The sequence below is a fragment of the Plectropomus leopardus genome, chromosome 2, assembly GCF_008729295.1.
Source record: "Plectropomus leopardus isolate mb chromosome 2, YSFRI_Pleo_2.0, whole genome shotgun sequence".
NCBI lineage: Eukaryota > Metazoa > Chordata > Actinopteri > Perciformes > Serranidae > Plectropomus > Plectropomus leopardus.
Genome location: NC_056464.1, coordinates 30,511,208 through 30,533,055, shown reverse-complemented (window position 1 = coordinate 30,533,055; position 21,848 = coordinate 30,511,208). Strand labels below are relative to the sequence as shown.

At 37.9% G+C, this 21,848-nt stretch overlaps 1 protein-coding gene across 1 annotated transcript; it reads left to right on the top strand.

The window, feature by feature from the left end:
* Positions 1 to 313: 313 nt before the first annotated feature.
* Positions 314 to 21,500, top strand: LOC121959201 (rho-related GTP-binding protein RhoA-D-like). Its single transcript, XM_042508426.1, has 5 exons — positions 314 to 517; positions 12,919 to 13,076; positions 17,387 to 17,507; positions 18,053 to 18,183; positions 20,472 to 21,500. Exons 1-5 carry the CDS (start codon positions 328 to 330, stop codon positions 20,643 to 20,645), a joined length of 774 nt encoding a protein of 257 aa, XP_042364360.1. The 5' UTR covers positions 314 to 327; the 3' UTR covers positions 20,646 to 21,500.
* Positions 21,501 to 21,848: the final 348 nt, after the last annotated feature.

Sequence of the window (21,848 nt, the reverse complement as noted above, 5' to 3'; positions counted from 1 at the left end):
CTCTTCTTCTTCTTATTATTATTATCTTATTTATTATTCTTAATTTATTAATAATATTATAATTATAATATTAATTATTAATACTATTATTATTATTATTATTATTATTATTATTTATTATTATTATTATCATAATCATCATTACTATTTTTATTATTATTGTAATTACTTTTTTATATTATTATTTATTATTATTATTATTATTTATTATTTATTATTATTATTATTATTATTATTATTATCATCATCATCATCATCTATTCCTGTGAGGGGTGGTTCTTTCCCTTTTATTTTGACGGTCTTGCACGGAAGCGGCAGTCAGCTAGCATGTCCCAGCTTGTCGCCGTGTCGGTGGGAGGATCTTGCTCGCCTGCCCCGTTTCTTCTCAGCACCCTCTCTGTAAAATTAGCGAATACTGCAGCAAGAAGTGAGTGTGTGTGTATGTGTGTCACGACCAAGCGTAAAGAGCAAGCGGGGATTAATATTTATAAAAAACCTCTCATCTGGCTGCTGACAGGTAATTATAACACGGACGCTGTAGTTTGACTAAATGTTCTTATTTGACACAAGTCGACAGTCTAATTATGGCTCACTTACTTACTTGGGTGAGAGAACAAGGTGGTGGCTTGTCCTCACATTAATATTCGCTTTTTCTTTCCTGCTGAGGCTGTAGTTTAATCCCTGACTGTAATTAAGTATATATAACCAGCGTAGTTGTCAGGGCGTGTTTCTGTACAACTGTTGATAGCTTCATTGTTGGTAGTTTCAAAGTAGCAGCAGATCAGATCCTGTTGGTTTGTACAGTCTGTCCAACCGCTGCGACCTCAATAAGCAACTCCGCATGGCAAATCTCCTAATGAGCCAATTCTATTCCTGGGAACACTTAATTTCCTCATTATTAATACTCCCAGCTCTTGGAGGGCGTTGTTTGTACTGCCAGTTATGATTTACAAACACAACTAAACACGAGGAAGATGAATTTTGGTGAATTATTTAGGCTAAAACGCACAAATGGGCATTTAATGTGATTTATTTATTTATCCTATTCATAAAAACTTAAAATTTCACATAAAAGGATAATATATTGTTCTTATCCTTCATGCAAATATATTGGAAAATCAACCTACATGTATCAATATTAGTTGAGAGCAAAAGTAGTGCTGACACAATTAGTCAATTCATTGATAAGTTGATTGACAGAAATTATCAAATTTAAAAAAATCTTAAAGAGAGTAATGGTTTGAATAATTTATCAAGCAAAATGCCAAATATTTTATAATTCCACCTTCTTAAATGTGCTGTTTTTTTAATCCTTAAATATTATTAAAAATTGAATATTTGGGTTTTTTTGGGCTAGTAGTTGGTCAAAAGAAGAAATGTAAAAATGGCAAGAGGCTCTAGGGAATTGGTGATGGACATTTTTCACATTTTATAGGCTAGACTAAACAATCAAAATAATCAATTTGACTAAATAATCAAAAATGAATTTAGTTGCAGCATCTAAAAACTGAAGAAATTTTTTGTCATATGCTTAAAATATGTTTGAAAAATATGTTTGAAATACATTCTTCAATGACACTCGTGCATTGGTGTCTTCTAAATTGCAGGCGCACATTTTAGTGCTGCATCTAACAATTGTTATCATTATCAATAATTTGTTGATTTTTTTTGTATTTATAAAATGTCATAAAGTAGTTAAAATGAGGCTACATCAGCTTTACAGGGCACAGGGTGTATTCTTCAGAATGCTTGTCCAATGGACGATTTTCAACAAATTGCTGTTGATTTATTATCAGTTAATCAATTACTTGTTTCATCCCTTGTAGTGTAGTTTTAGCATTGAATGTAACATGTTTGATAATTAATTGTTAAAGTAATTTTAGAGTGTAAAAATACCAAAATCTAATCATTCTAGCTTCTTAAATGTAAAACACTGCAGCTTATTTTAGTCTTTTCTCATAGTAAACAGTATATTTTGGGCTTTTTGAGCGCCGGTCAGGAACAACAAGCGCTTTTACCTTGTCCTTGCAAAAATTGTGATGGTTATTTTAAACAATTTTCTTCTAGATAAAAAATGATTTATTGATTATCTGCAGATGAATCGATAATGAAAAGATTCGTTTCAGCCTTCGTGCTCATCCGTGGAGGAACAGATGTGTTCAGGCTAAGGAGATCTGGTTTGTTTGCTTATGACCTGAGTTACTGAGCAGAAGTGAGTCATGGGGTGTCGTTTCTCACAAAGCCATGCGGTGAATCCTCTGCCACTTGTCTTTGAGTTTAGTCACCACGCTCTGGCTGCCACCAGCTGACTCGACTCCCTCGTCCTGCCCTACTTCCTCTCAATAGGCTTTAAGAGCAGGAGTGTCTTCCTTTTGTGTTTTTATACATTCGTCGCTGCTTAACTGAAGCCACTGCAGGTCATGAATTTGAGAATAGCCAGCCAATACATTAATGAGACAAGCTCTAGTTGTGAGGCCCAGTCACTGTGTTGGATGCCATAACTACATGGATTTAAAGGAATAGTTCAGTAGTAGTACAGTAAATATTAAGATCAGCTTAGCTCAGCATAAAAAACAGTAACTGTGGGTGAATCAACTAGCCTTTATCCAAAGGTAATGAAATCCACACCTGCACCCACTGATAAACGTGCTGTATTTTATTTGTTTAATCTGAACAAAAACTAAAGTGCAAAAAACAAGAAGTTGCAGTTTAATAGCGGCTTATTATCAGTGGTGTATTCAGAGATGCAGCGCTGTACCACAGGAACACATTGTCCAAATAGATCACCATTAACTTCTTTTGCTAACGTGCCTGCCAAGCAATTTTCATTTATTCATCTTTAAGTCTGTTTTTCAGTTCTTATAATACATCAGTGCTAAATGTACTGATGTTTTGGCAGTTTCAATTGAACTATTAGTGTGTTTTCTGGGTGTGGTTTTTATGTAAGCCAGAAGGTTTCTACCACACCCACACATGTACTTTTTATGTTTTATCCTCGTTGTGATCTCTGTTATGTAAAACAAATAAACTAAATTCACCTAATGAGGGTTATAAAGTACTTCAGGAATGACATCTTTTTGTAGACAAATATGTCTAACATCACCATGGTTTATTACAGATAATAAGCGCTGTGACAAACAAAAGTTTATAAAACTTCCACTTTTTCTTAGCAAGGTAATCTTCACAAATGAACACAACTTTTATGAATTTTAAAGGTAAATGCAATCGCCAGAGTAAAAAGCTAACGTTAGGCTAATAACCAACTGCACTAATGTCACATGATTTCAATGTTGCCACCACAACGAGGATGTAAAGCCTTGATCGGTGTCATAATGTTTTGTTGTTAGCAAACGCCTGTTTTAATCCTTTGGAACCTGATTAAATTAGCCTGATTTTTTCAAAAACATGGGAGGAAGGCAACAAGCAAATTGAGAAGCAGTGACCCAAAAAAACATAGCAAGAAATTGGTTTTTAAAAAAAAAAGTACCAAAAAATACCTAATAATAATAATTTCAAATATAGAATTATGATAATTATAAAAACAATTGGACATTTTTCCCAAGCTTTTCTTCTTAAATTATTTTTTAATCTTCTAATTTCATGCAGTTTGCAGAGCATTTCTTGCCAAGTTGCTCGTGGCTTTTTTTTTCTTTTTTTTTTTTACATTTACAAAAGAAATCAAACCATTTGGCTCAGGGTTTAAAAGTTTAAATACCTGTCAAAGGTGTCTGAACACAGCACAAAAAAGTGACGTCTAGCCAAGTTTCAAAGGGTTAAGACACCTAGTCTCTTAAGTTAGTGTTAAACACAGACCTTATTTCAGGCATCTAACCAAAAACACAATTAAAAAACAAAAATCATTTTGAGACGAGGGCACCAGGACTGCAGAAATTCAAATTCAAATAAAGGCTGCCGCTTTATGTTTACCAGACATGTATGGGGATGGTACAGATTTCGTCATGCAACTTTGGTCAAGAACGCAAAAGTCCCCAAAGCCATAAAAATCTCATTTACAGGTCTAAAAGAAGTCTATTTTAAGTTGATTTAGATATGTTTTGAGCTAGATTTTTTTTCCCTCTGTATTGATAAAAAGGTTATTGTTTTCAAAAGGCTTTATAGGAGATGTCATTCCTGGTTTATGTCATGAATTGGCTGACTTTTGGGACATTTGGTTATTTCCATGGGTGTACCAGAAAAGCCATGACTCAGTGAGACTAAAGAGCTGGTGTGTTGGTAACATACGCCCAAAGAATGCAAGAGGCTGACCTGATCCTCGGTATATTCTCCTGCTGTTGTGTAACACAGCTCAGCACTCACATTTCAATTTTATGCACTCAAGTCCGCAGCTTATACTCAGGAATCTCTACAATGTATCTGTAAATGCCTCATCTGAAAAAAGACCTGAAGCTTTCTTGTGAGATGAGTTTTTGTCACCCAACGTCTGATCCCGCACGTGATCTGATGTCTGTTGCCTGCTGTCAGATTCATAGATAATAAGACGTTTTTATGCCCGGTTAAAGGCGGCGTAGACAGCCGGTGTTGAGGGCTGTCTGCCTCAGCAACAACCTCTGAGGGTTTATGAACTTTGGCCCATTTCTCAGACACATGGAGTCACAGAGGTGAGGCAAATTCTTGCGTGCCTTCAAAGATTTCATTCTTTATTAAAACACAACAGCAGCCTGTTAGCTTGAGAGAAATCGTTTTTTTTTTACAGGAATGCCCTCCAGCAGTCCTGTAAAAAAATTACATCCCTAAAGTGCATTAGGTCCTTTTTTTATTCTGCAGTAAAGTTTTGCATTGCTCCATGGAGATTTTAGCGAGACTTCTAATCTCTGGGTGAATGCTTATCTGTAAACAGTGAAAATCCAGCCTTGGTTTTATTGCTCTGTTAGTTATGAAGCCTTTTAATTTATAACCAGAGTTTTGCAGTGTTCCTGCGAATCCTCAGAAAGGTCTTAAAAGGCATTGAATCCATTCACCTAAACATAAGGCCTGAATTGGCATTAAAATGTCCTAAATCAGTCTTTCAAAACTCTTAAAAATGCTGGAGAGGAAAAAAGCTTACAATAATAGGTAACTTTAAAAAAATATTTTAACAAACACTTCTTGCATGAACATTACCAAAGAGTCATGTTTTATGTAACAAGAAATATTTGAAAAAAATAAATTAAATTTCCCCCTAACCATAACTAATTCGTGTCAGGACATTTTTTCCTTTGCTATTGGCTTCTGATAAAAAGAGTCTTTTTTTTCCAGGTGGCATTCAGAAAGTCTTGAATTCCTCTTGCCTTAATCTGTAGGAGCCCTGAGTTTGACTGAGGCCCTTGACAACTTCTGTGTAGTGACACACAGGAAATAACTTTTTACTGTTGATATGAGCTGATCTGTATCTGCAGGCTCACTGAGTCTGCTGTTGTGTATAAATTAAAGAGGTGCAGCTCTGGGAAGCCTGTTAGACGAGCTAAACAATCAATCACACTCATTTCCTGTAATATGTTGGCTTGTTTGCAGGACCTTAGAATAAAAAAAGTCATCATCATCTCAGGAACAACAAGCGTTTTTTATTGGTTTGATGTTTGTTGTTGATTTAAAAGACGTATGAGGATTGAACGGCAGCTCAGGCACCTCGGGGTCACGCTCTGCTCTGTCCTAACTCTGCTCAGCTTGTTGCATAACTCCTGTTGGCCCCTATAAGCCTCAGGAAACCTCCTTAGAGCCAGAGGGAGGTGGTGTGTTCATTAACTCAGGGCATTGCTCAAATAGTTGTAGGAAGTAAAGGTGCTTTGTTTTCATATGTATTTTAATGGCCCCTCATGTTTTGTTTGGATCAGGTTATATACGTGTGTGATTTCCTGAGTCTGATAGCACATTAGGGCTTTTTCAGGGCAGATACAGATTAATGGTAGTTAATGAGACCGATAACCGATAACTGGAACCGATTATGCATTTACAATAAAAATCTGTCAGTATTTAAAATTTGGAATATAACAAACTATAACACAAAACTTTGTTTAAATGCCTTTAGAAAATATAAAATTATATCATAAAGTATATGTGTATATCATAACGTTCCCAGCAACTTTTTTTTTATAAAGTCCAGTGACAATTTAAATTTAAATATGATAAAATAAAAATAGCTTTCTGAGGTTTTACAAAGTAAAAGTTCCTCCCATTCTGGCACTATCTTTGCACTTTTTAATTAATTAATTTTATCAGCGATCATTAAAATGAAATGCCGATACAGAAGCATTTTTAAAATTTGTCCTTGATCTTGCTACATCTTTTGGAGTCTCACAGCCTGGGGAATAAAGCTGCTCTATAGTCTGGTGGTATGGCAACGGATACTTCTGTATCTAATCTTAAATTAGGACAGCTTCCAAACTATATTTCTGTTTACTTTTGATCTGCAACTATTATTATCATTATACATGAATCTGTGGATTACTCTTTGATTTATTATGAAGTCAGTAAACATTAAAAAGTACTGAAGAATGTTCATCGCAGTCTCCTTGATCACAAGTGCGCAAGTATTTCACTTTGATGACATAACTTTGCTTGATACATTACATAACCGATAGATTATCAGAATGGTTGGTGATTGATTTTCTGGTTACTGACTCATTGATTAACCATGAAATAGTTTCAACACTGGCTGACTTTACAGAATTTTAATTTTTAGCACTTGATAGTCTCTTTGTGATGATCAAAATATGCAATCTGTCTGTGGAGAATGTGAATCTTTGTCAAGAAAAATGCTGCGTCCACATGGAATCTGATAAGACTACAAACCAGATATAATTTAAGAGGACAAGAACAGGGCAGTAAAATTAGGTGAGGCGATCAGAGAATACTAGCAACATTACACGGCATTGTCATTCAAAGTTAAAATACTTAACTTTTTGCTGTCTTCATCGATGCAATTTTCAACTGGATGTTATCTCCTCACACAAAGGGAGAATACAGGTAATCTGGACATTACTAGAATAATTACATGAAAAATTAACAAAATTATATCATTTAAAGCATTTAGAGCAACATCACTTTTCTTCTGCTGCTCTCAGTGACCCTTCACAATTAGTATTTAAAGATTTTAGAACGTTATTTTAAAAAGCTAAAAAAAATATCAGAGGAAAAAAAATATAATATATATATATATATATATATATATTTTTACCATTATCACTATTACATACATTTACAATTATAATACATTTCATTTACAATGATCATAATTACCTTTTTAAAATTGTGTTACAGAATTTTTATAATTTCTAAGCATTTTTTTCTAGGTCATTTCCTTGTTTGTTTGTTTTTTAACTAATTTTTCAGTAATTTTCTTAGACTTTTTAGTAAATTCTTGCTAAGTTTTGAGTCATGTCTTGTTGCTCATTGCCTTCACGCCATGCATGTGTAGTTTAGTGTTGTAGTTTTAGTGAGCTTTTAGAGGTGTTGATTTGTGGAGAGAGCCAAGCTTTCTATTAACCCTGTTAAAAGTCTTCATGCTAAGCTAAGCGGCTTGCATGTTGCTTCATATTTACGGTTTTGACTTAAGAATGGTTTTAATCCTCTCATCTAACTAAGAGAGTAAGTCTTAAAATATTGAACTTTTTCTTCAAGGATGCTATTGTGGTTTGCAACCTTTGGGTCAGCCCCTCGCTTCAGGCCTGTATGTACGGCCATATGTAGCTATATCACAAAGGAAACTCACTCTTTGGTTGGACTGCTTACAACAATATAGGCCCTACAATCTGTGACGAATCGTCGTATTAACGGACGTTCAGACTGTAATCAAAGTTGGTTCCTGCGGGATGCTTCAAGGAATTTGTGACACTTGAAATACAATCCAGGAAGTTCCAGATTCAGTTAACAGAACTGGGAATCTGAAGACTTTTCAGTCGCCAAAACACAATGAAGTGGCTCATGAAGCTATGAGACGCTATTTTGCAATTTCGTAAGGTTATCACACTGGGGATTTTTCATTTTTTGTTGGGACCATTGTGAGGTAAAAAGTAGTACATGACCTTTGACTATGCTTACCTCAAAGGTTCATATAACCCAAAAATGTTGGTACTGTGAAGTAAGGGAGGAGGAATACTGAAAGATCACTAATATTGAAAGTTCATTTAATAATAATCTTTATTTGTGTAGCACTTTTCGTTCATAAAATGCAGCTCAAAGTGCTTTACACGTAAGAGTGATAAAAAATTAAACCTAAAAATATATAGAAATATTTATGCTTATTATAAAATGAATAAATAAAATACAATAAAATAAAATTGTACAGCACATGGATACCGAAACTCTGGAAATAAGTTGCAGGCAGGCCAGAGGTGGGAAACAAATAAAAGAATTATATAATTATAAATATGAATATATCAGTATAAATATAATTATACATAGACGGGCACTGTATCATATCACTGTAACCGGTTCTTCTGCTTCTGTTTTGACTTACTGCAGTACGATCAGTTAACTTTAATTCAGTCAGCTCAGTATTTATCTTTACCTGCAGTCCGTCTCTGATATTTTAGCCTGCGAGTAAAACGATGTTCCTGCTGTCTCACAGTCACAGTCGCAGTCAACCTCCGAGTGATTGAAGACTTTATGAATATCTTCTAGCATTCCTCTTTGCACCACTGGATAAATCTCAGTTGTGTTATGTGGAGTCACAGTGACAGGTAAATGAAAATGTCTGCGCCCTGAGCTGAGTGATGGTGATGTGGCGCCGACGAAATGGTGTTGAACTATGCCAGCCTCTGGCACAGCGTTCATGAAGGCGGTTAATCTCTCAGAGACACCTTTTGCTTTTGCTCTGTAGTGTGAAGGTCAAAGGTCGGCTGGTTGATACTGGGCGCAGATAAGTGGTGCCCATTCACATGCTGTAATTGCGTCAGGGTGAAATCGGGCTTTGATGTGACTGCGGAGAGGATGAATGCTGGAAAATGATAAACGGCCGTGACCTGATAGACGGCACAATACGTGAAATCGGTTACGAGCGGCTGTCGTCATTAGTATCCATTAGCACCTAAATGGAGGGCATCAGTCATAAACACCCCGAGTATTGGGCACAGTTTGTGACAATATGGGACATTTTCACACATAATTTCCTTTAACCCTTTGAAATCCGGAGTGACATCACTTTCTTGTGCTGCTTTCAGATGCCTTTCACAAGTATTGAACCTTTGAACTCTGAGCAAATATGTGTGATTTTTCAGAAACATGGGAAAAAAGGCAACTTTGTAAGAAATGTTCCAGAAATTAGTCGGATTTAGAAAATTATTTTTTTTTTTTAAAACTAGGGGAGAACTATATTTATTGATCACATTTACATTTTTAAAATTATGTTACAAAATTATTATAATAAGCACTTTTTCAAATCATTTCCTTGTTTTGTGTGTGTGTTTTTGAAACTTAAAAATAAACTAATATATATGTATATATATATATGGGTTTGTTTTTTTTTTACACATTTTTACAAATTTTAGGGTTATTTCTTTCATTGCTCATTGTCTTCTCACCATGTTTTTTAAAAGAAATCAAGCCAATTTGCTCAGGTTTCCAAGGGTTAACCAATATGTCAAGATGTTCCTTCATTTGTTCCCAATATCACTGCCTCAAAGCACAAACTATCAGTGTGTAAATAGAGCCCCTGTGCACACGTACATGTATGTGTGAGTAAGCATGCTTGCGTGTGTTGCCTTGCCTCTGGCAGCCCTCTCCGTGTCCCGGCTCTGCTGAGGCCTGTCCAAACAGAGCTGCAGCCAAAAGCTCCTCCCGGGCTGCACAGAACAGGAAGTGGATTGTTTTATTTCGCAGGGTGAGCCTCTGAGGCCTCGATGCTGCTGTCTCCCACTCGCAGGGTTTTGAACCCATCACATAGTTCGGGTCAGTTGGCAGTCTGTGGAAATCAAAAAATACTGCTCCAGATTCCAGTATCAAAGTGGGGACAGTCTCTGCTCTCATTAAATATTCTGTCTTTTGTTGAAAATAATATTATAATAAATAGTTAAAGCATTTGCAACTGCAGCTGAAATGGATGATCATTTTAGGCCATCATGTTACATCATTTTCAGGAGTTTGCTTGCTTGTCTGCAGTCCAATCGCCAAAATTAATGTTTATATCCACAACTTACTTAAATAAGGCATCAGGTCCACAGTCAGATGGAGGAGATGGGCCACACAACATGCAGACCAGCATGATAACATGCTATCAGCAAACAAAGGGGGAGACTGAGCCGGCCCAGCCCCAGGCCTCTTATCAGTTCAGGTGTGCCCTGACAGGTTAAAGCTAAGTCCCGCCCCCTTGGACAAGGCAGGAAGGAGGATTTTTGTGGTGGGTTTGCAGAAAGGTGCAATGCCAACATTTAACTCTGGCTGCTGGGATGTTGTATTTAAATAAATGTCAATGTTGCTTCAGCTGCCTAAATTTTAACTTGAGTATTTTGCAAAACTTCTGCAGCTATAACTAAACACTGCACCAGAGGGAGTGAACCTTTGTGTTAAAGGAAGAAAATGTGAACAAACCTTGACTGAAAAATTAGATGGAACAAACCCAAGATGTTAATAAAACTTTCAAACAGGCAAACACACCCAATATTTCCAGTATGGCTACTGTTATGCCAAGTCAAAATATCCATGGAAACATGTCTGGGTAGCAATTTCTTCTCTTGTTTTTTTGGATTTTCTCTGTAAATATAAACTCAGTTCAATAGTCTATTTTGACTTTGCAAATTGTGACAGGTATTAGCTTTAAAATGTCAGACGAAGATTTTAATTATGCAGAAATCCCCCAGTCCTGCATGGAAGAAATTATTTTTAGCAATCCATCTAAGTGCAACTAGTGACACTAATTCACATTTGTTATGAAACCAAACAGACGACAGTTTGATTTATAACTTCAGTGGTGATGATTCTTTATTATCTGACACTACTTAATGACAGGTTTGCTGTTGCTATGCATCCGGGCAGAGATTAAAAGTGGGCGTCGCGGGCAGACTCGACTCAAAACTTTTCGCCAGCAGCACTGAAAGATTAATTTCCCCTGATAAGTGGGTGCCCTCGTGAAGAGGATTGCTGTCAAGACTGTCTGGCAGAAAGTGGATGAGGTGAGGAGCCAAATGACTATATGCACAGCTGCTCCCAGGCAGCAGGGCTCCGGCTCATCCATCAGCTGCACTGCAAACTCATCCCCCACACAGCCTGCACCGACCAAACCAGTCTGCTCTCATCTGGGCTTATTGCACAAATGCCTCTTGATTTTGTTGGTTTTGTGGATCGTATTTTGTGCACAGGAAACCAGAAAAGCTTCATCCTTGTAGTTGTAAAATTCAGCCCTGCAGTCATCTTTGTTTGGCATGGTATTTTTTTCCTGCAGTTTATACACTTGATATACAACTCTGTAAACCCTGTGTAAGCAATTACACCTCAGCAGTGGAGCAACATATGTGCGGCAGGTTTGGATCGTTTCTTTAACCCTTTGAATCCTGAGCAACTTGGCTTGATTTTTCTTTCAAAAGCACGAGAAGAGGGCAATGACCAACATATGAAGAAATTACCTAAAAGCAATAAATTAGTAAAAAAAAAAAAAAAAAAAAAAAAAAAAAAGACAAAAAAATTTCTTGAACAATAGCCACAAGAAAAAAGAAAAGACAAATAAAAATCATAATTCTATTCTATAACAATGATAATTATATATACATTTTTTTGTACATTTTTTCCTACTATTTCCTTTAAAAATCATTTTCTAAATCAACTGATTGTCTGCCAATTCGCTTGTTGTCTTTCCCTCATGTTTTCAAAAGAAATAAAACAAATTTGCTTATTTAATTAGTTGTTAAAAATTACTGGAATATATAAAAATCTATTTTAATATGAATTACAAGAACATACAGCTGCAACAAAGTGTTGTAGTTGCATATGTCTGCATACATTTAACAGTGTGCCATCACATATTAAGTAAAAAAGTAAAATAAACAAAAAAGATTTGTCACTTCTTAAATTTGCAGAGAACAGCAGTAAACGGTAACAAATTTACTCTCAGCCATGCTTGTTGTTGCGGTAACGGTATGATGTCATTATGTGGTCATATTGGAATACTGTCATTATCGTGATATCATTTATTATTTTTTATCATATTAAAAATTATACCTACACCGCTAGTTCTAATGCGTGTGAAAGACGTCTGAACGCAGAACAAGAAAAGTAATGTTGATCCAGGTTTTCAAGGGTTAATGGAAGGTAATTTTGAGAGAATTAGGATGCTGCAATCCAGAAGAAGCATCTGGAGAGATCAAAAGCAGGTTTTGTCGACTTTAGGACACCATCGAGTGCTTCACCAGCTGCTCTGATTTCCCGGACTTTTCTTCTCCAGACGCGCTGCAGAGAGAAACAAACGGGGCGGAGCAGGAGCTGATAGCACATTCCTTCATGTCCCTGCTTGTCTCAACACCCCCCCTCTCTCCTCCACTGCCTTCCTCCTTCTCCTCTGTTCTTCATGTAGCTTTGTAGTCTAGATTTGTCATCAGGGATTCAAGGTCTGTGACTGCAGTTGTCTGTGGCAGCGTGCAGATCAGAGAGTACTCCCTGAGGTGTAATGCGATGCAGTACTGTCAGTCAGACATGTCAGAGCGGTCGCTTTGGAGCCACGCAGCATGAGCTGAAAAAGTTTTTGTGTCTTATCTCGTGTTCCTGTGATCTTTACAAATAATTTAAATATCCGTGGTGTGAAAAACACTGAGTGTGACTGTGTTTGTTCCTGCAGCACGGCAAGAGAAATCTCCCGTGATGGCAAATAAAGTTTCTTTTGTCTTTTGTAGTACTGCTGATAAATTTGACACGCAACAGTCTTCTTTTTTTATTTTGTAGTGTTTTCAATGTGTCAGATTATTGTTAAAAAAAAATTCTCTTGTTTCCCAACAGACATGGCAGCCATTCGGAAGAAGCTGGTGATTGTCGGGGATGGAGCTTGCGGGAAAACATGTCTTCTCATTGTTTTCAGTAAAGACCAGTTTCCTGAAGTCTACGTCCCGACAGTGTTCGAGAACTACATCGCTGATATCGAGGTTGATGGAAAACAGGTTTGTGCATTTGACACCCAAATTAGCTGTTTAGAAGTGGTTGTGTGTGCATCTACACAGTCAGTTTTCCATTTTATGTCTTTCCTAAGCTGTCCTTAAAGTAATAATATGAAGTGACCTATTTGATAATTCCCATTAAAAACAGAATGATATAAAAGGCTATAAATATGCACTTGATTGCTAAAGGTGCAGGTCCCAGGAAGAGAACTTACCATTTGATGATTTGAAGTATGAAATGCTCCTTGGGTTAGGTTGCTATTGAAGGCAGTAGCAAGTTAGCACTCAAGTTAGAGCAGGTAAACTCAGTGTTTAATCCATCCTCACACTCTTCATATACAGACTGTCACTCTCACTATAGCCCCATGAACTTTTTCTTCTTCTTTTAGTTTATAGGTGAGTTTCAAACCAACATTAAAGGTGCATGCTGCCACCTACTTTACTGGAGTTTATACCATCATGACTTTTAGGGATTTATAATCTGGAAATTAAACCTATTTCAAATAAATATTTAAGTAATGCCTTTTGAACATGTGATTGTTCATCTCCTATCTGTAATAGCTCTTTGACGCTCCACTCTCTTCCTAATTCAAACACCCTATCCTTCGATCTGCTTCTTCCTGCTCTGAACTCGCTACATTTTAGCAGTAAATGCTCGATGATTTCCCTGCAGATAGGCCTACACGCTTCACATTTATCTGACCCTGCGTTTTTCATGACGTACAGTTTATCATTAAATCCTGTATGCTCTAATCTTAATCAAGAGAGAAACACTTCTTCCTTCCTACATTTGCGTTTAGTCCTTATCACGCAAATGTACTTTCTACCTTTTAGTGGGGTACACACTATACGATAATTGGGACGATTTTGGGCCTGATTCCCCCATCCCGACCAAAGTCAGCAAAGGCCCGATTATCTGAATGTTCTAAAGATTATCTTGCCAGACTTCCCTGTGGTGTGAGGAGTGTTAAGAGTGATTTTACCCTCCCCGATCTGCCTGGAAGACGATCAAGGCCGCCCTGAATTGAAATAGTAAATATTAACATGTTCAGTATTTATGATCAGAAATCCTGTTGTGTGGGGAACACGGAGGACAGCCGAGCACAACAAACAAAAGACACGACGACAGTGATAAACACAAAGCATAAAGCGAGATGGACCTCAGAAATGCAGGACCAACTTGTTGATTTGTGGCAATAACACGACTGTTTGAACGTTTCCTTTAAAACACACCACAATCCAACTGACAAGGAGAGGAGTGGGACAGAAATTGCTACCTCAGTTGAATTAAGTGGATTCAATAGCTCCATGAACACCTCCTCAACGCGGAGAAAATCAAAGCTGGACAGACCTGCTGTGCCTCGTTATGGCTGCCAAGCTATGATTGGAAAATCACTGCTTGGGGGGTGGGGTGGGGAGGGTTAAGCAGTCAGTCACAGGTGTTAAAATCCTTCTGGCGTTCACTGATTCACTATTTTTTATTTAACAGCGTAATTTACCATTCAGCTGTGCCAAGACAAAAAGACCTTAACTTTATTTTGGTAAAACTATGGCTTTTTTTAATGATGCTACATCATTTGAGTTACTTCTTTCAGGGTTGCCAATTGCAATTTTGAGGGTCAAAAAAATAAAATTGTGAGGTTATCTTTTAAGAAACAAGCGAAGTACATCCAGAAAACTTCTCCAAGTGCTGGATCAAAAAAAAGAAACCTCGACAAGAATCAAACAGAAGATCTGCACTAAGTACCAAAACCTCCCAGTAATCTTTAGTTGTGCAACGTTTCGATCCAACACAGATTTTCATCAGGCATGTTCAAATCCAAATCAATTTTGATTTGATTTATTTCTAACATGTAAAAAAGAAAATAGAGGAGTTATTATAAAAAAGCAGACAGACAAAAATTTTTTTACAGACAATAAAAAAAACATAATGCAAAAGAAATGGTGACTTGGTACATATTTAAAAAGGAGTGAGAGGAAAGTTATTTCATCCCATCCCTTATCCACACGCCATTGAATCTTAATTAACCAGCCTCCGTATTGATTTAAACCTATACTGTAATTATTAAACTTATACATACACCCACATACCCAAAATCAAATATCTACCATTTTTCATTATTATTTACAGAAAAAATAGGAAGATAAACTAGGAAAAAATAAATATTACATAATCAAATAAATAAACAATCATTTGAAAATACCTGACAAGGATCTCTTTTGGATCAAAATGCTGCACAATTAATTTTTTTTTTGAAACTTAGTACCCTGAGCAGATCTTCTGTTTTATTCTTGTTGAAGTTTTCTTTAAATCATTACACTTATTAGTTTACCTATTTCGGCCCTAATGATATGAGCTGGTAATGTACCACTGAACGATAAAGTAAAGTGGCTTTAAAAAAAGCTTACAAATGGATTGATTTATGCTTATTAATATTATAATAAGTGGATAGTTTTATGACATATTACTAGATTCAATTTCGGTCATTATTATCATGCAGTACATATCGCTCACTGTGATCAGCAAGTGAAAGATCAAATGGACTTTATTTGAAGACAATGAAAAGGTGACCTTAACATCTGAATAAAGGTCAAAGGTCAAGTTTGAGCTAAAAAAATTATATGTAGATAAATAACAACTTTAAAGTATTATTTCTTATTTCTACTCTTTTGTCTTTGTACGGCAGTATAGTGAGCAGTAATTTAAAATTTGGGACATTTGGGACTCACTGTCTTTTTGGGGCATCTGAGTCTCACAGCTGTAATTCTCTTACTGCACTTTATAGTAAAAAGATATATTTCAGTTATGAAACCTACAACGTTAAAGTCCTGCCCCCCAAGTGTGCATGATGTCTTGAGTCTGACTCACAGGGAGTTGGACGGTGAGATTTTGGGTCTGAGCCGCAGCTGGCTTCTGATGTCAAAGGTTTTGTTCTCTTGAGCTGACCACCGCTGCAGGATCACCACTCGGCAAAACAGGAAATGACTCGACTTCCGAGCTTCCTGTTCAGACAGGGAACAGGGATGTCTCCGGGCAATCCCTCTCCTCCCGCCAGGACCCTCCTGCCCGATAAACGTCTCTCATTTCCTGTCCTGGTCCCTCTTATATGGGTGTGGGGGGACGAGGAGGTTAACTGTTGTGAGTCGGAAATATAAAGTTAGAGATCCGTGATGGAGATCGGTCTAGAGGGGGATCATTTTATTAAAGATATGAGTTGAGTTACCCCTCATCCAACTTTAAAGAGGACGGCCGCCCCTTAAGAATTACCTCATTACGCAACAGGCTGGATTAGATTTCTTTTCTCAGCCCCTAAATTTCAGTCCCTCCCTCTTGAGGATAAAGACATTTTCCCTCTCTCACCTTCAGTGGATTGCCTCTAAAAATAGCTGTTTTTTCTCCTCTTTTCCTCCCCGAAGTCTGCAGCTCACAACAAGTCCAGTGGGAACATAACGGCTCCGTTTGCTCATGCTGTCTGCAGCCACCTCCCACCCTCTGCCTCTGCAAACCTCTATTTTGGGCTTAATGCTTGCACTCTGGGCTCACCAGAATATATTGTCATTCAGTAAAGTTTCCGCATTTAAAACTTTTACAGAAGTTTCCCCCCCCTGAACGCAGTGAGTCAGCTTAAAGAGCAGAGAGTCAGGTGAAGAGCGGCTGATAATGCCCGCACAGGGACAGAAGGTATCTGGTTTGATGCTTGCTAATCTCCCACTTTCCCTAATTGAATTAATCAACGGTGTGATGGGATGAGGCCAGTCCCCGAGTTCATTTCCACAACAGTGAGAGCGGAACAGACATATGAGGCTGATTAGAGCTGCAGCGGTGATGAGGGGCAAATATCTAAAGAAGGAATACAGCCGGGGTAAAAGTTATGATCAGGATGAAAAGTATGTGTGTCAAGAGGAGCTAAATGCCCCGAGGTTAAACAATCTTATTATTGACTCCCTGGTATTTAAAGCATTGGCCTTTGGGGAAAAATACAGCACCACATGCCTGAGGGTTCATACGTCATATTCCGGATAGTCACGGCTCTCAGAGGATGAGAAAAGAAACGTCATCACTAATGATGTCGTGACTGGTTTCATGTTTGTGTATTCATGTGGAACAGTGAGCAACATTACTCTGGGAGGGCTGCTAATTTTAATTTTTAGCCCCTGAGAAGGGTTCAAATTACGAAACAAAATGATGAATGAGACATGACGATGATAAGGCTTAATCGCTCCCTTTTTAAAACCAAGATAAATCCACCTTTGTGTACAGCGTTTGTATTTTGTGTGACTTCTTACAACGTTTTCCCTATGATTTCTGCCAGGTGGAGTTGGCGCTGTGGGATACTGCAGGCCAGGAGGACTATGACAGGTTGAGGCCTCTCTCCTACCCTGACACAGATGTCATCCTCATGTGCTTCTCCATCGACAGTCCAGACAGTTTAGGTAAGGAACTGTTGACATTCAGCGGTCTATTTTAAACCCCTGTGTTTGTATATAAGGCGCGACACCCAGGTGAAAACACAGATTTTCGGCTATTTGCTTCCATAACTTGTCTTCCAACAGAGTAGTGGAGGAAAACAACCAAAGTAATTTCTGTTTTTAGTAGTGTAGTGTCTCCCCTTAAACAGGTCAGTCTAAAAGAGACCAACGACAGCAGCACAGGAGGCTGACTAATATGATAAAATTATAAAATACCTAACTTATACTGTGTAAAAGTGATATTTTATTTATGTATATATTTTATGTGTTTATCTTCACAGAATCAAGGCGGTTCATATCAGCTAAGTAAGCTGTTTGTTAAATGCCTTAATGGACTTGATGGGAAGTAGGATTAGTGCAGCTAAAACCATCTTTGCCTCGAGCAGTCTGCAGAGCAATCTATCATGAGAACTGTTCTGCGCCGTGACTCTGCACTGCCTGTCCCTTTTTATAGTCCCCCTCTCCCTCTCGTGTCTCTGCTCACTTCTCCTCTCTTTCTCCCGGGACAGAAAATATCCCTGAGAAGTGGACGCCCGAGGTAAAGCACTTCTGTCCTAGTGTTCCCATCATCCTAGTGGGGAACAAGAAGGACTTGAGGAACGACGAGCACACACGGAGAGAGCTGGCCAAGATGAAGCAGGTACACAGAACCCTCTGAGGGTCAGTGAACTGAGATTTCAGGGTATTCAGGCACAAGAAAACACCTCTTCAGTACTCGGGCACCAAAGACCAGTTTTATATAAATATTAGGTAAATTAAGTGCAAACATATGAAAATATTGATCAGCAAAAATGTTTAGCAATTATCTAAAGTAGTAATTATCCGAAAGAAAGACGGAACATAAAAGAAGTATATCACCGAAATATAGAAGGCCCTCACATAAAAATAGGCCGTCTATTCTGTAGGAAGACGCAAATACTTTTGAACCAGAGAAAACAGAGGAAAAAGAACGCTTTTGCTCAAGAAGTAGAAAACCTACAACTACCAGAATGCTATGCGCCTGACGTAATGTGGAACGGTCCGTGTGAAACAATGGCAGATCTCATAACATCTGAGGCAAGAAAAATGCGAGTCAGCATCAGAACCTTAATATTTGATCAGAGTGGCTTAGTTTTACTGTTTGATCTCCGTTTTTTCTGCCTCTGTTTTCACTGTGGCCCCCACTTCCTGTTCACAAACTATCGCTAATACAGCTAAACGAGGCGTCTAAATATGTTAATGGAAACATTTTAGGAGAGAAATAAGCAGCGCAGTAACATAATATTGATTTATATTTGATCAGCACTGCCTAGTTTTACTGTTTGATTGGATTTCGGTCCAAGTTTGAGAGAGAGAGAGAGCGAGAGAGGAGCGGGTAACTCTCTTGATCAGCTGTATACCGTATACTGTATACAGCCTGTAGTTCGAGCAACACCCCAAAGAGCAGAGCGAAACTCCTCCAAATGACACAAGTTATATAATTTGTTGGGGTTTTGCCATGGGGGCAGGAGGGATATCCACCCACATTGTTTTGATTCAAAGCTGGTTGAAAATCAGCAAAGTACCCCCTTTAATTGAATACTATCTGTCTATACTGTGTCCCTGTCATTTTTTCACCTGTCTGTCACTGAACGTTAACCTCCCTCTGATAACAAACACGGACATCCCTCTGAAAGCGCTCATAGTGGCCTTTCAGTCTTACTACAATGACAGCAGCATACTGGTTGACTGTGTCACAGCGTGTCACTGAGGCCCACTCTCTGTCTGTCTCCAGGTCCGACACGTTGACAAAGCTCTCCAGCTCTTTCAAACGACACCGTCAGCTTTTCCTTTCTGTAAAAAATCAGGAGCCGTTTGACAAAGAGTAGCACCAAGTCATCAGTTCAAGTGTTATGGATTTTAACATGGTCGCACAGACGCTGTTGGCTCGACGTTGGTAAGCCGTGATGTGGCTGCGAGGGTCAGTGAAGCAGCGTGTACTTGAGGCTCTGATTAAAAGTTTTAGCCATTTGTTATAATTTCAAATAAGCGCAGACAGGCATAAAAACATCGGTCAGAGCTGCGATTAGCGATTAGTCAGTGGGCAGAAAATAATTCACAGACTATTTTGATAATCAGTTAATTGTTTCAGCACTTGCTGGTTTACAGCTTCTAAACGTTAAATGTAAGAATTTGCTGCTTTTTTTGGAGTCTTTGAGTTTTGGCGTGTTGGTTGCACAAAAGAAACAAAGGTCACTTTAGGTTCTGGGAAATTGAAATTTGAAAATTTTCACTTTTTTTAAAAATACATTTTATAGACTAAACCCTACCAACATTTAATTTCAATTTCGATTAATTAGCCAATTATTTTTGGAATTAATTGTATAGTGAATAAAAGCATTGAAAAACTGACACTCAAATTCTCAGTCAAAAATCCAAAAATGCAATTTACTGTCATTTATGACAAAGAGAAACAGCGACTCCTGCCATTTGTGAAGCTAAAACTAGAGAATATTTGGCATTAAAAAATATCTTAAAATAGATTAAAAAATAGCTAAAATGAATTATTGTTTATAAAAAAATTACCTATTCATTTTTTGTCAATTTAACTAATGGTTGCAGCTCTAATTACATTTGGCCTCATCAAAATCAATGCTCTTGTCAGTGTTTTTCTTATATACTCCCCTGGAATAAGAAAAGCCTCCCCTAAGTGCATTAAGGAATTTAGATGGTGTATTCCAAGTTAAGCTTTAATGTAGTAATAAAATATTATTTTTGTATATTAATCACATCAGAAAGTAGTAAAGTACAATAAGAAACTGCCAAAATAGTGGCAAGTATAAGAGAATGATGTTTACAGAATGTTTGTCATTTTTTAAAAACTTTTGAACCAAAATCTGCCTCTTTCACTTTGTATGACACTGTAAATGTTTCGTACTGTCCCTGACGATCTGTGATCTGACTCTGCAGGAGCCGGTGAAGATAGAGGAAGGCCGAGAAATGGCCAGTAGGATCAGTGCTTTTGGCTACTTGGAGTGCTCGGCCAAGACCAAGGATGGCGTGCGGGAAGTGTTCGAGATGGCTACCAGAGCGGCGCTGCAGGTCAAGAAGAAGAAGAAGAGAAGCGGCTGCACGCTGCTGTGAGCAGCACACACACCATAAAATCAACTGATCAATAGGAAAAGAAAAAAAGGACTGACCTTTTACCAAACGCATCTTTGTACTGTATCTCGCATTTCACGATAACACGCAGGCAAATACGAATGCAAACAAACCGAATACAGGAAATGGACTTTGTCTATATTACAACCGTGGTTAGAAATTGATGTTTAAAGTTGATTTGCATTTTTTTCTTTCAAAATCTGTCGTCACTCATAGAATGTTTTCCTACTTGTTTTACTTTATATTTGTAATGTAACGAGGCAGTGATAGATGCACATATTTGTATGCAATATTCTTCACGAGCTTGAGCGAGCGGCACCCCTCACAGCCTGTATAAAGTCTTCATGAGTGAGATCCAAATGGTCCCATTAGTGTCACCTCGGTTCATCATGGTAGTCCTGACCTTTTAACCATAAGAGCTAGTGCCTTTTTTTTTTTTTTTTTTAAAGTTTGTATGCCACCGTCTGTTTCTCATATTTGTCAGTGAGCTAAAATTTCAGCTGCGGGGCTCTCCATTGTACTGTAGCGAGTGTTGTCATTGTGAAACCAGAGCAAAGCCATAATGAAGGCTTTCAGTGCTGTTGACTCATCAAGCACAACAAATGGTGTCATTATTGTCTGTCATTTCCCATTAAGGAAAAAAGAAGTAGCTGCCTCATGTTAAAAAATGAGAGATTCTGTTTAAGATCTGATTAATTGCATGCATCCTTCAAAACTATGCGCAGTGGACCTAGATGGGGGGATGAGAACCAGCCAATCGAGACACAAGCCAATATGACTCAACTATGCACAATGGCTGTTAGGACCAACAGGGAGATGACACAGCTGACAGAAATAGAAAAAATAAAGGCCAAAGCCTGGAGAAACCTCCCTTGTTTGCCTATTGCAGGGCGACCAAGTTCTTCTTCCGCTATGGTTGAAGTGAGACGATCACGCCCGCTGTAGGAATCTGCATGTCGGACGGGTTAGCCCAGTCGTGGAAATCATGTATTGTTAGAGCTGTTGGCCTTCGCGTGTGAATGTTTCCAGTCGGACGACATTCTTTACATGTTTGAAAGGAGCTGTCTGTGTGAGGAGTTTGTTTTTCCCCGGTGCCTTCTCTGTTGCAGTGTGCCTTTTGGTTGTTCTCTACCAGACCAGATAGACCAGCTGCCAATCCTGATACTGACCAACAAGGTCAAGACT

Excerpts from the sequence above, each read along its gene's own strand:
- LOC121959201 (XM_042508426.1), top strand. The coding sequence starts at position 328 with ATGTCCCAGCTTGTCGCCGTGTCGGTGGGAGGATCTTGCTCGCCTGCC. Across the intron at positions 13,077-17,386 it reads TCGAGGTTGATGGAAAACAG|GTGGAGTTGGCGCTGTGGGA; the intron begins GTTTGTGCATTT and ends GATTTCTGCCAG. Across the intron at positions 17,508-18,052 it reads CGACAGTCCAGACAGTTTAG|AAAATATCCCTGAGAAGTGG; the intron begins GTAAGGAACTGT and ends CTCCCGGGACAG.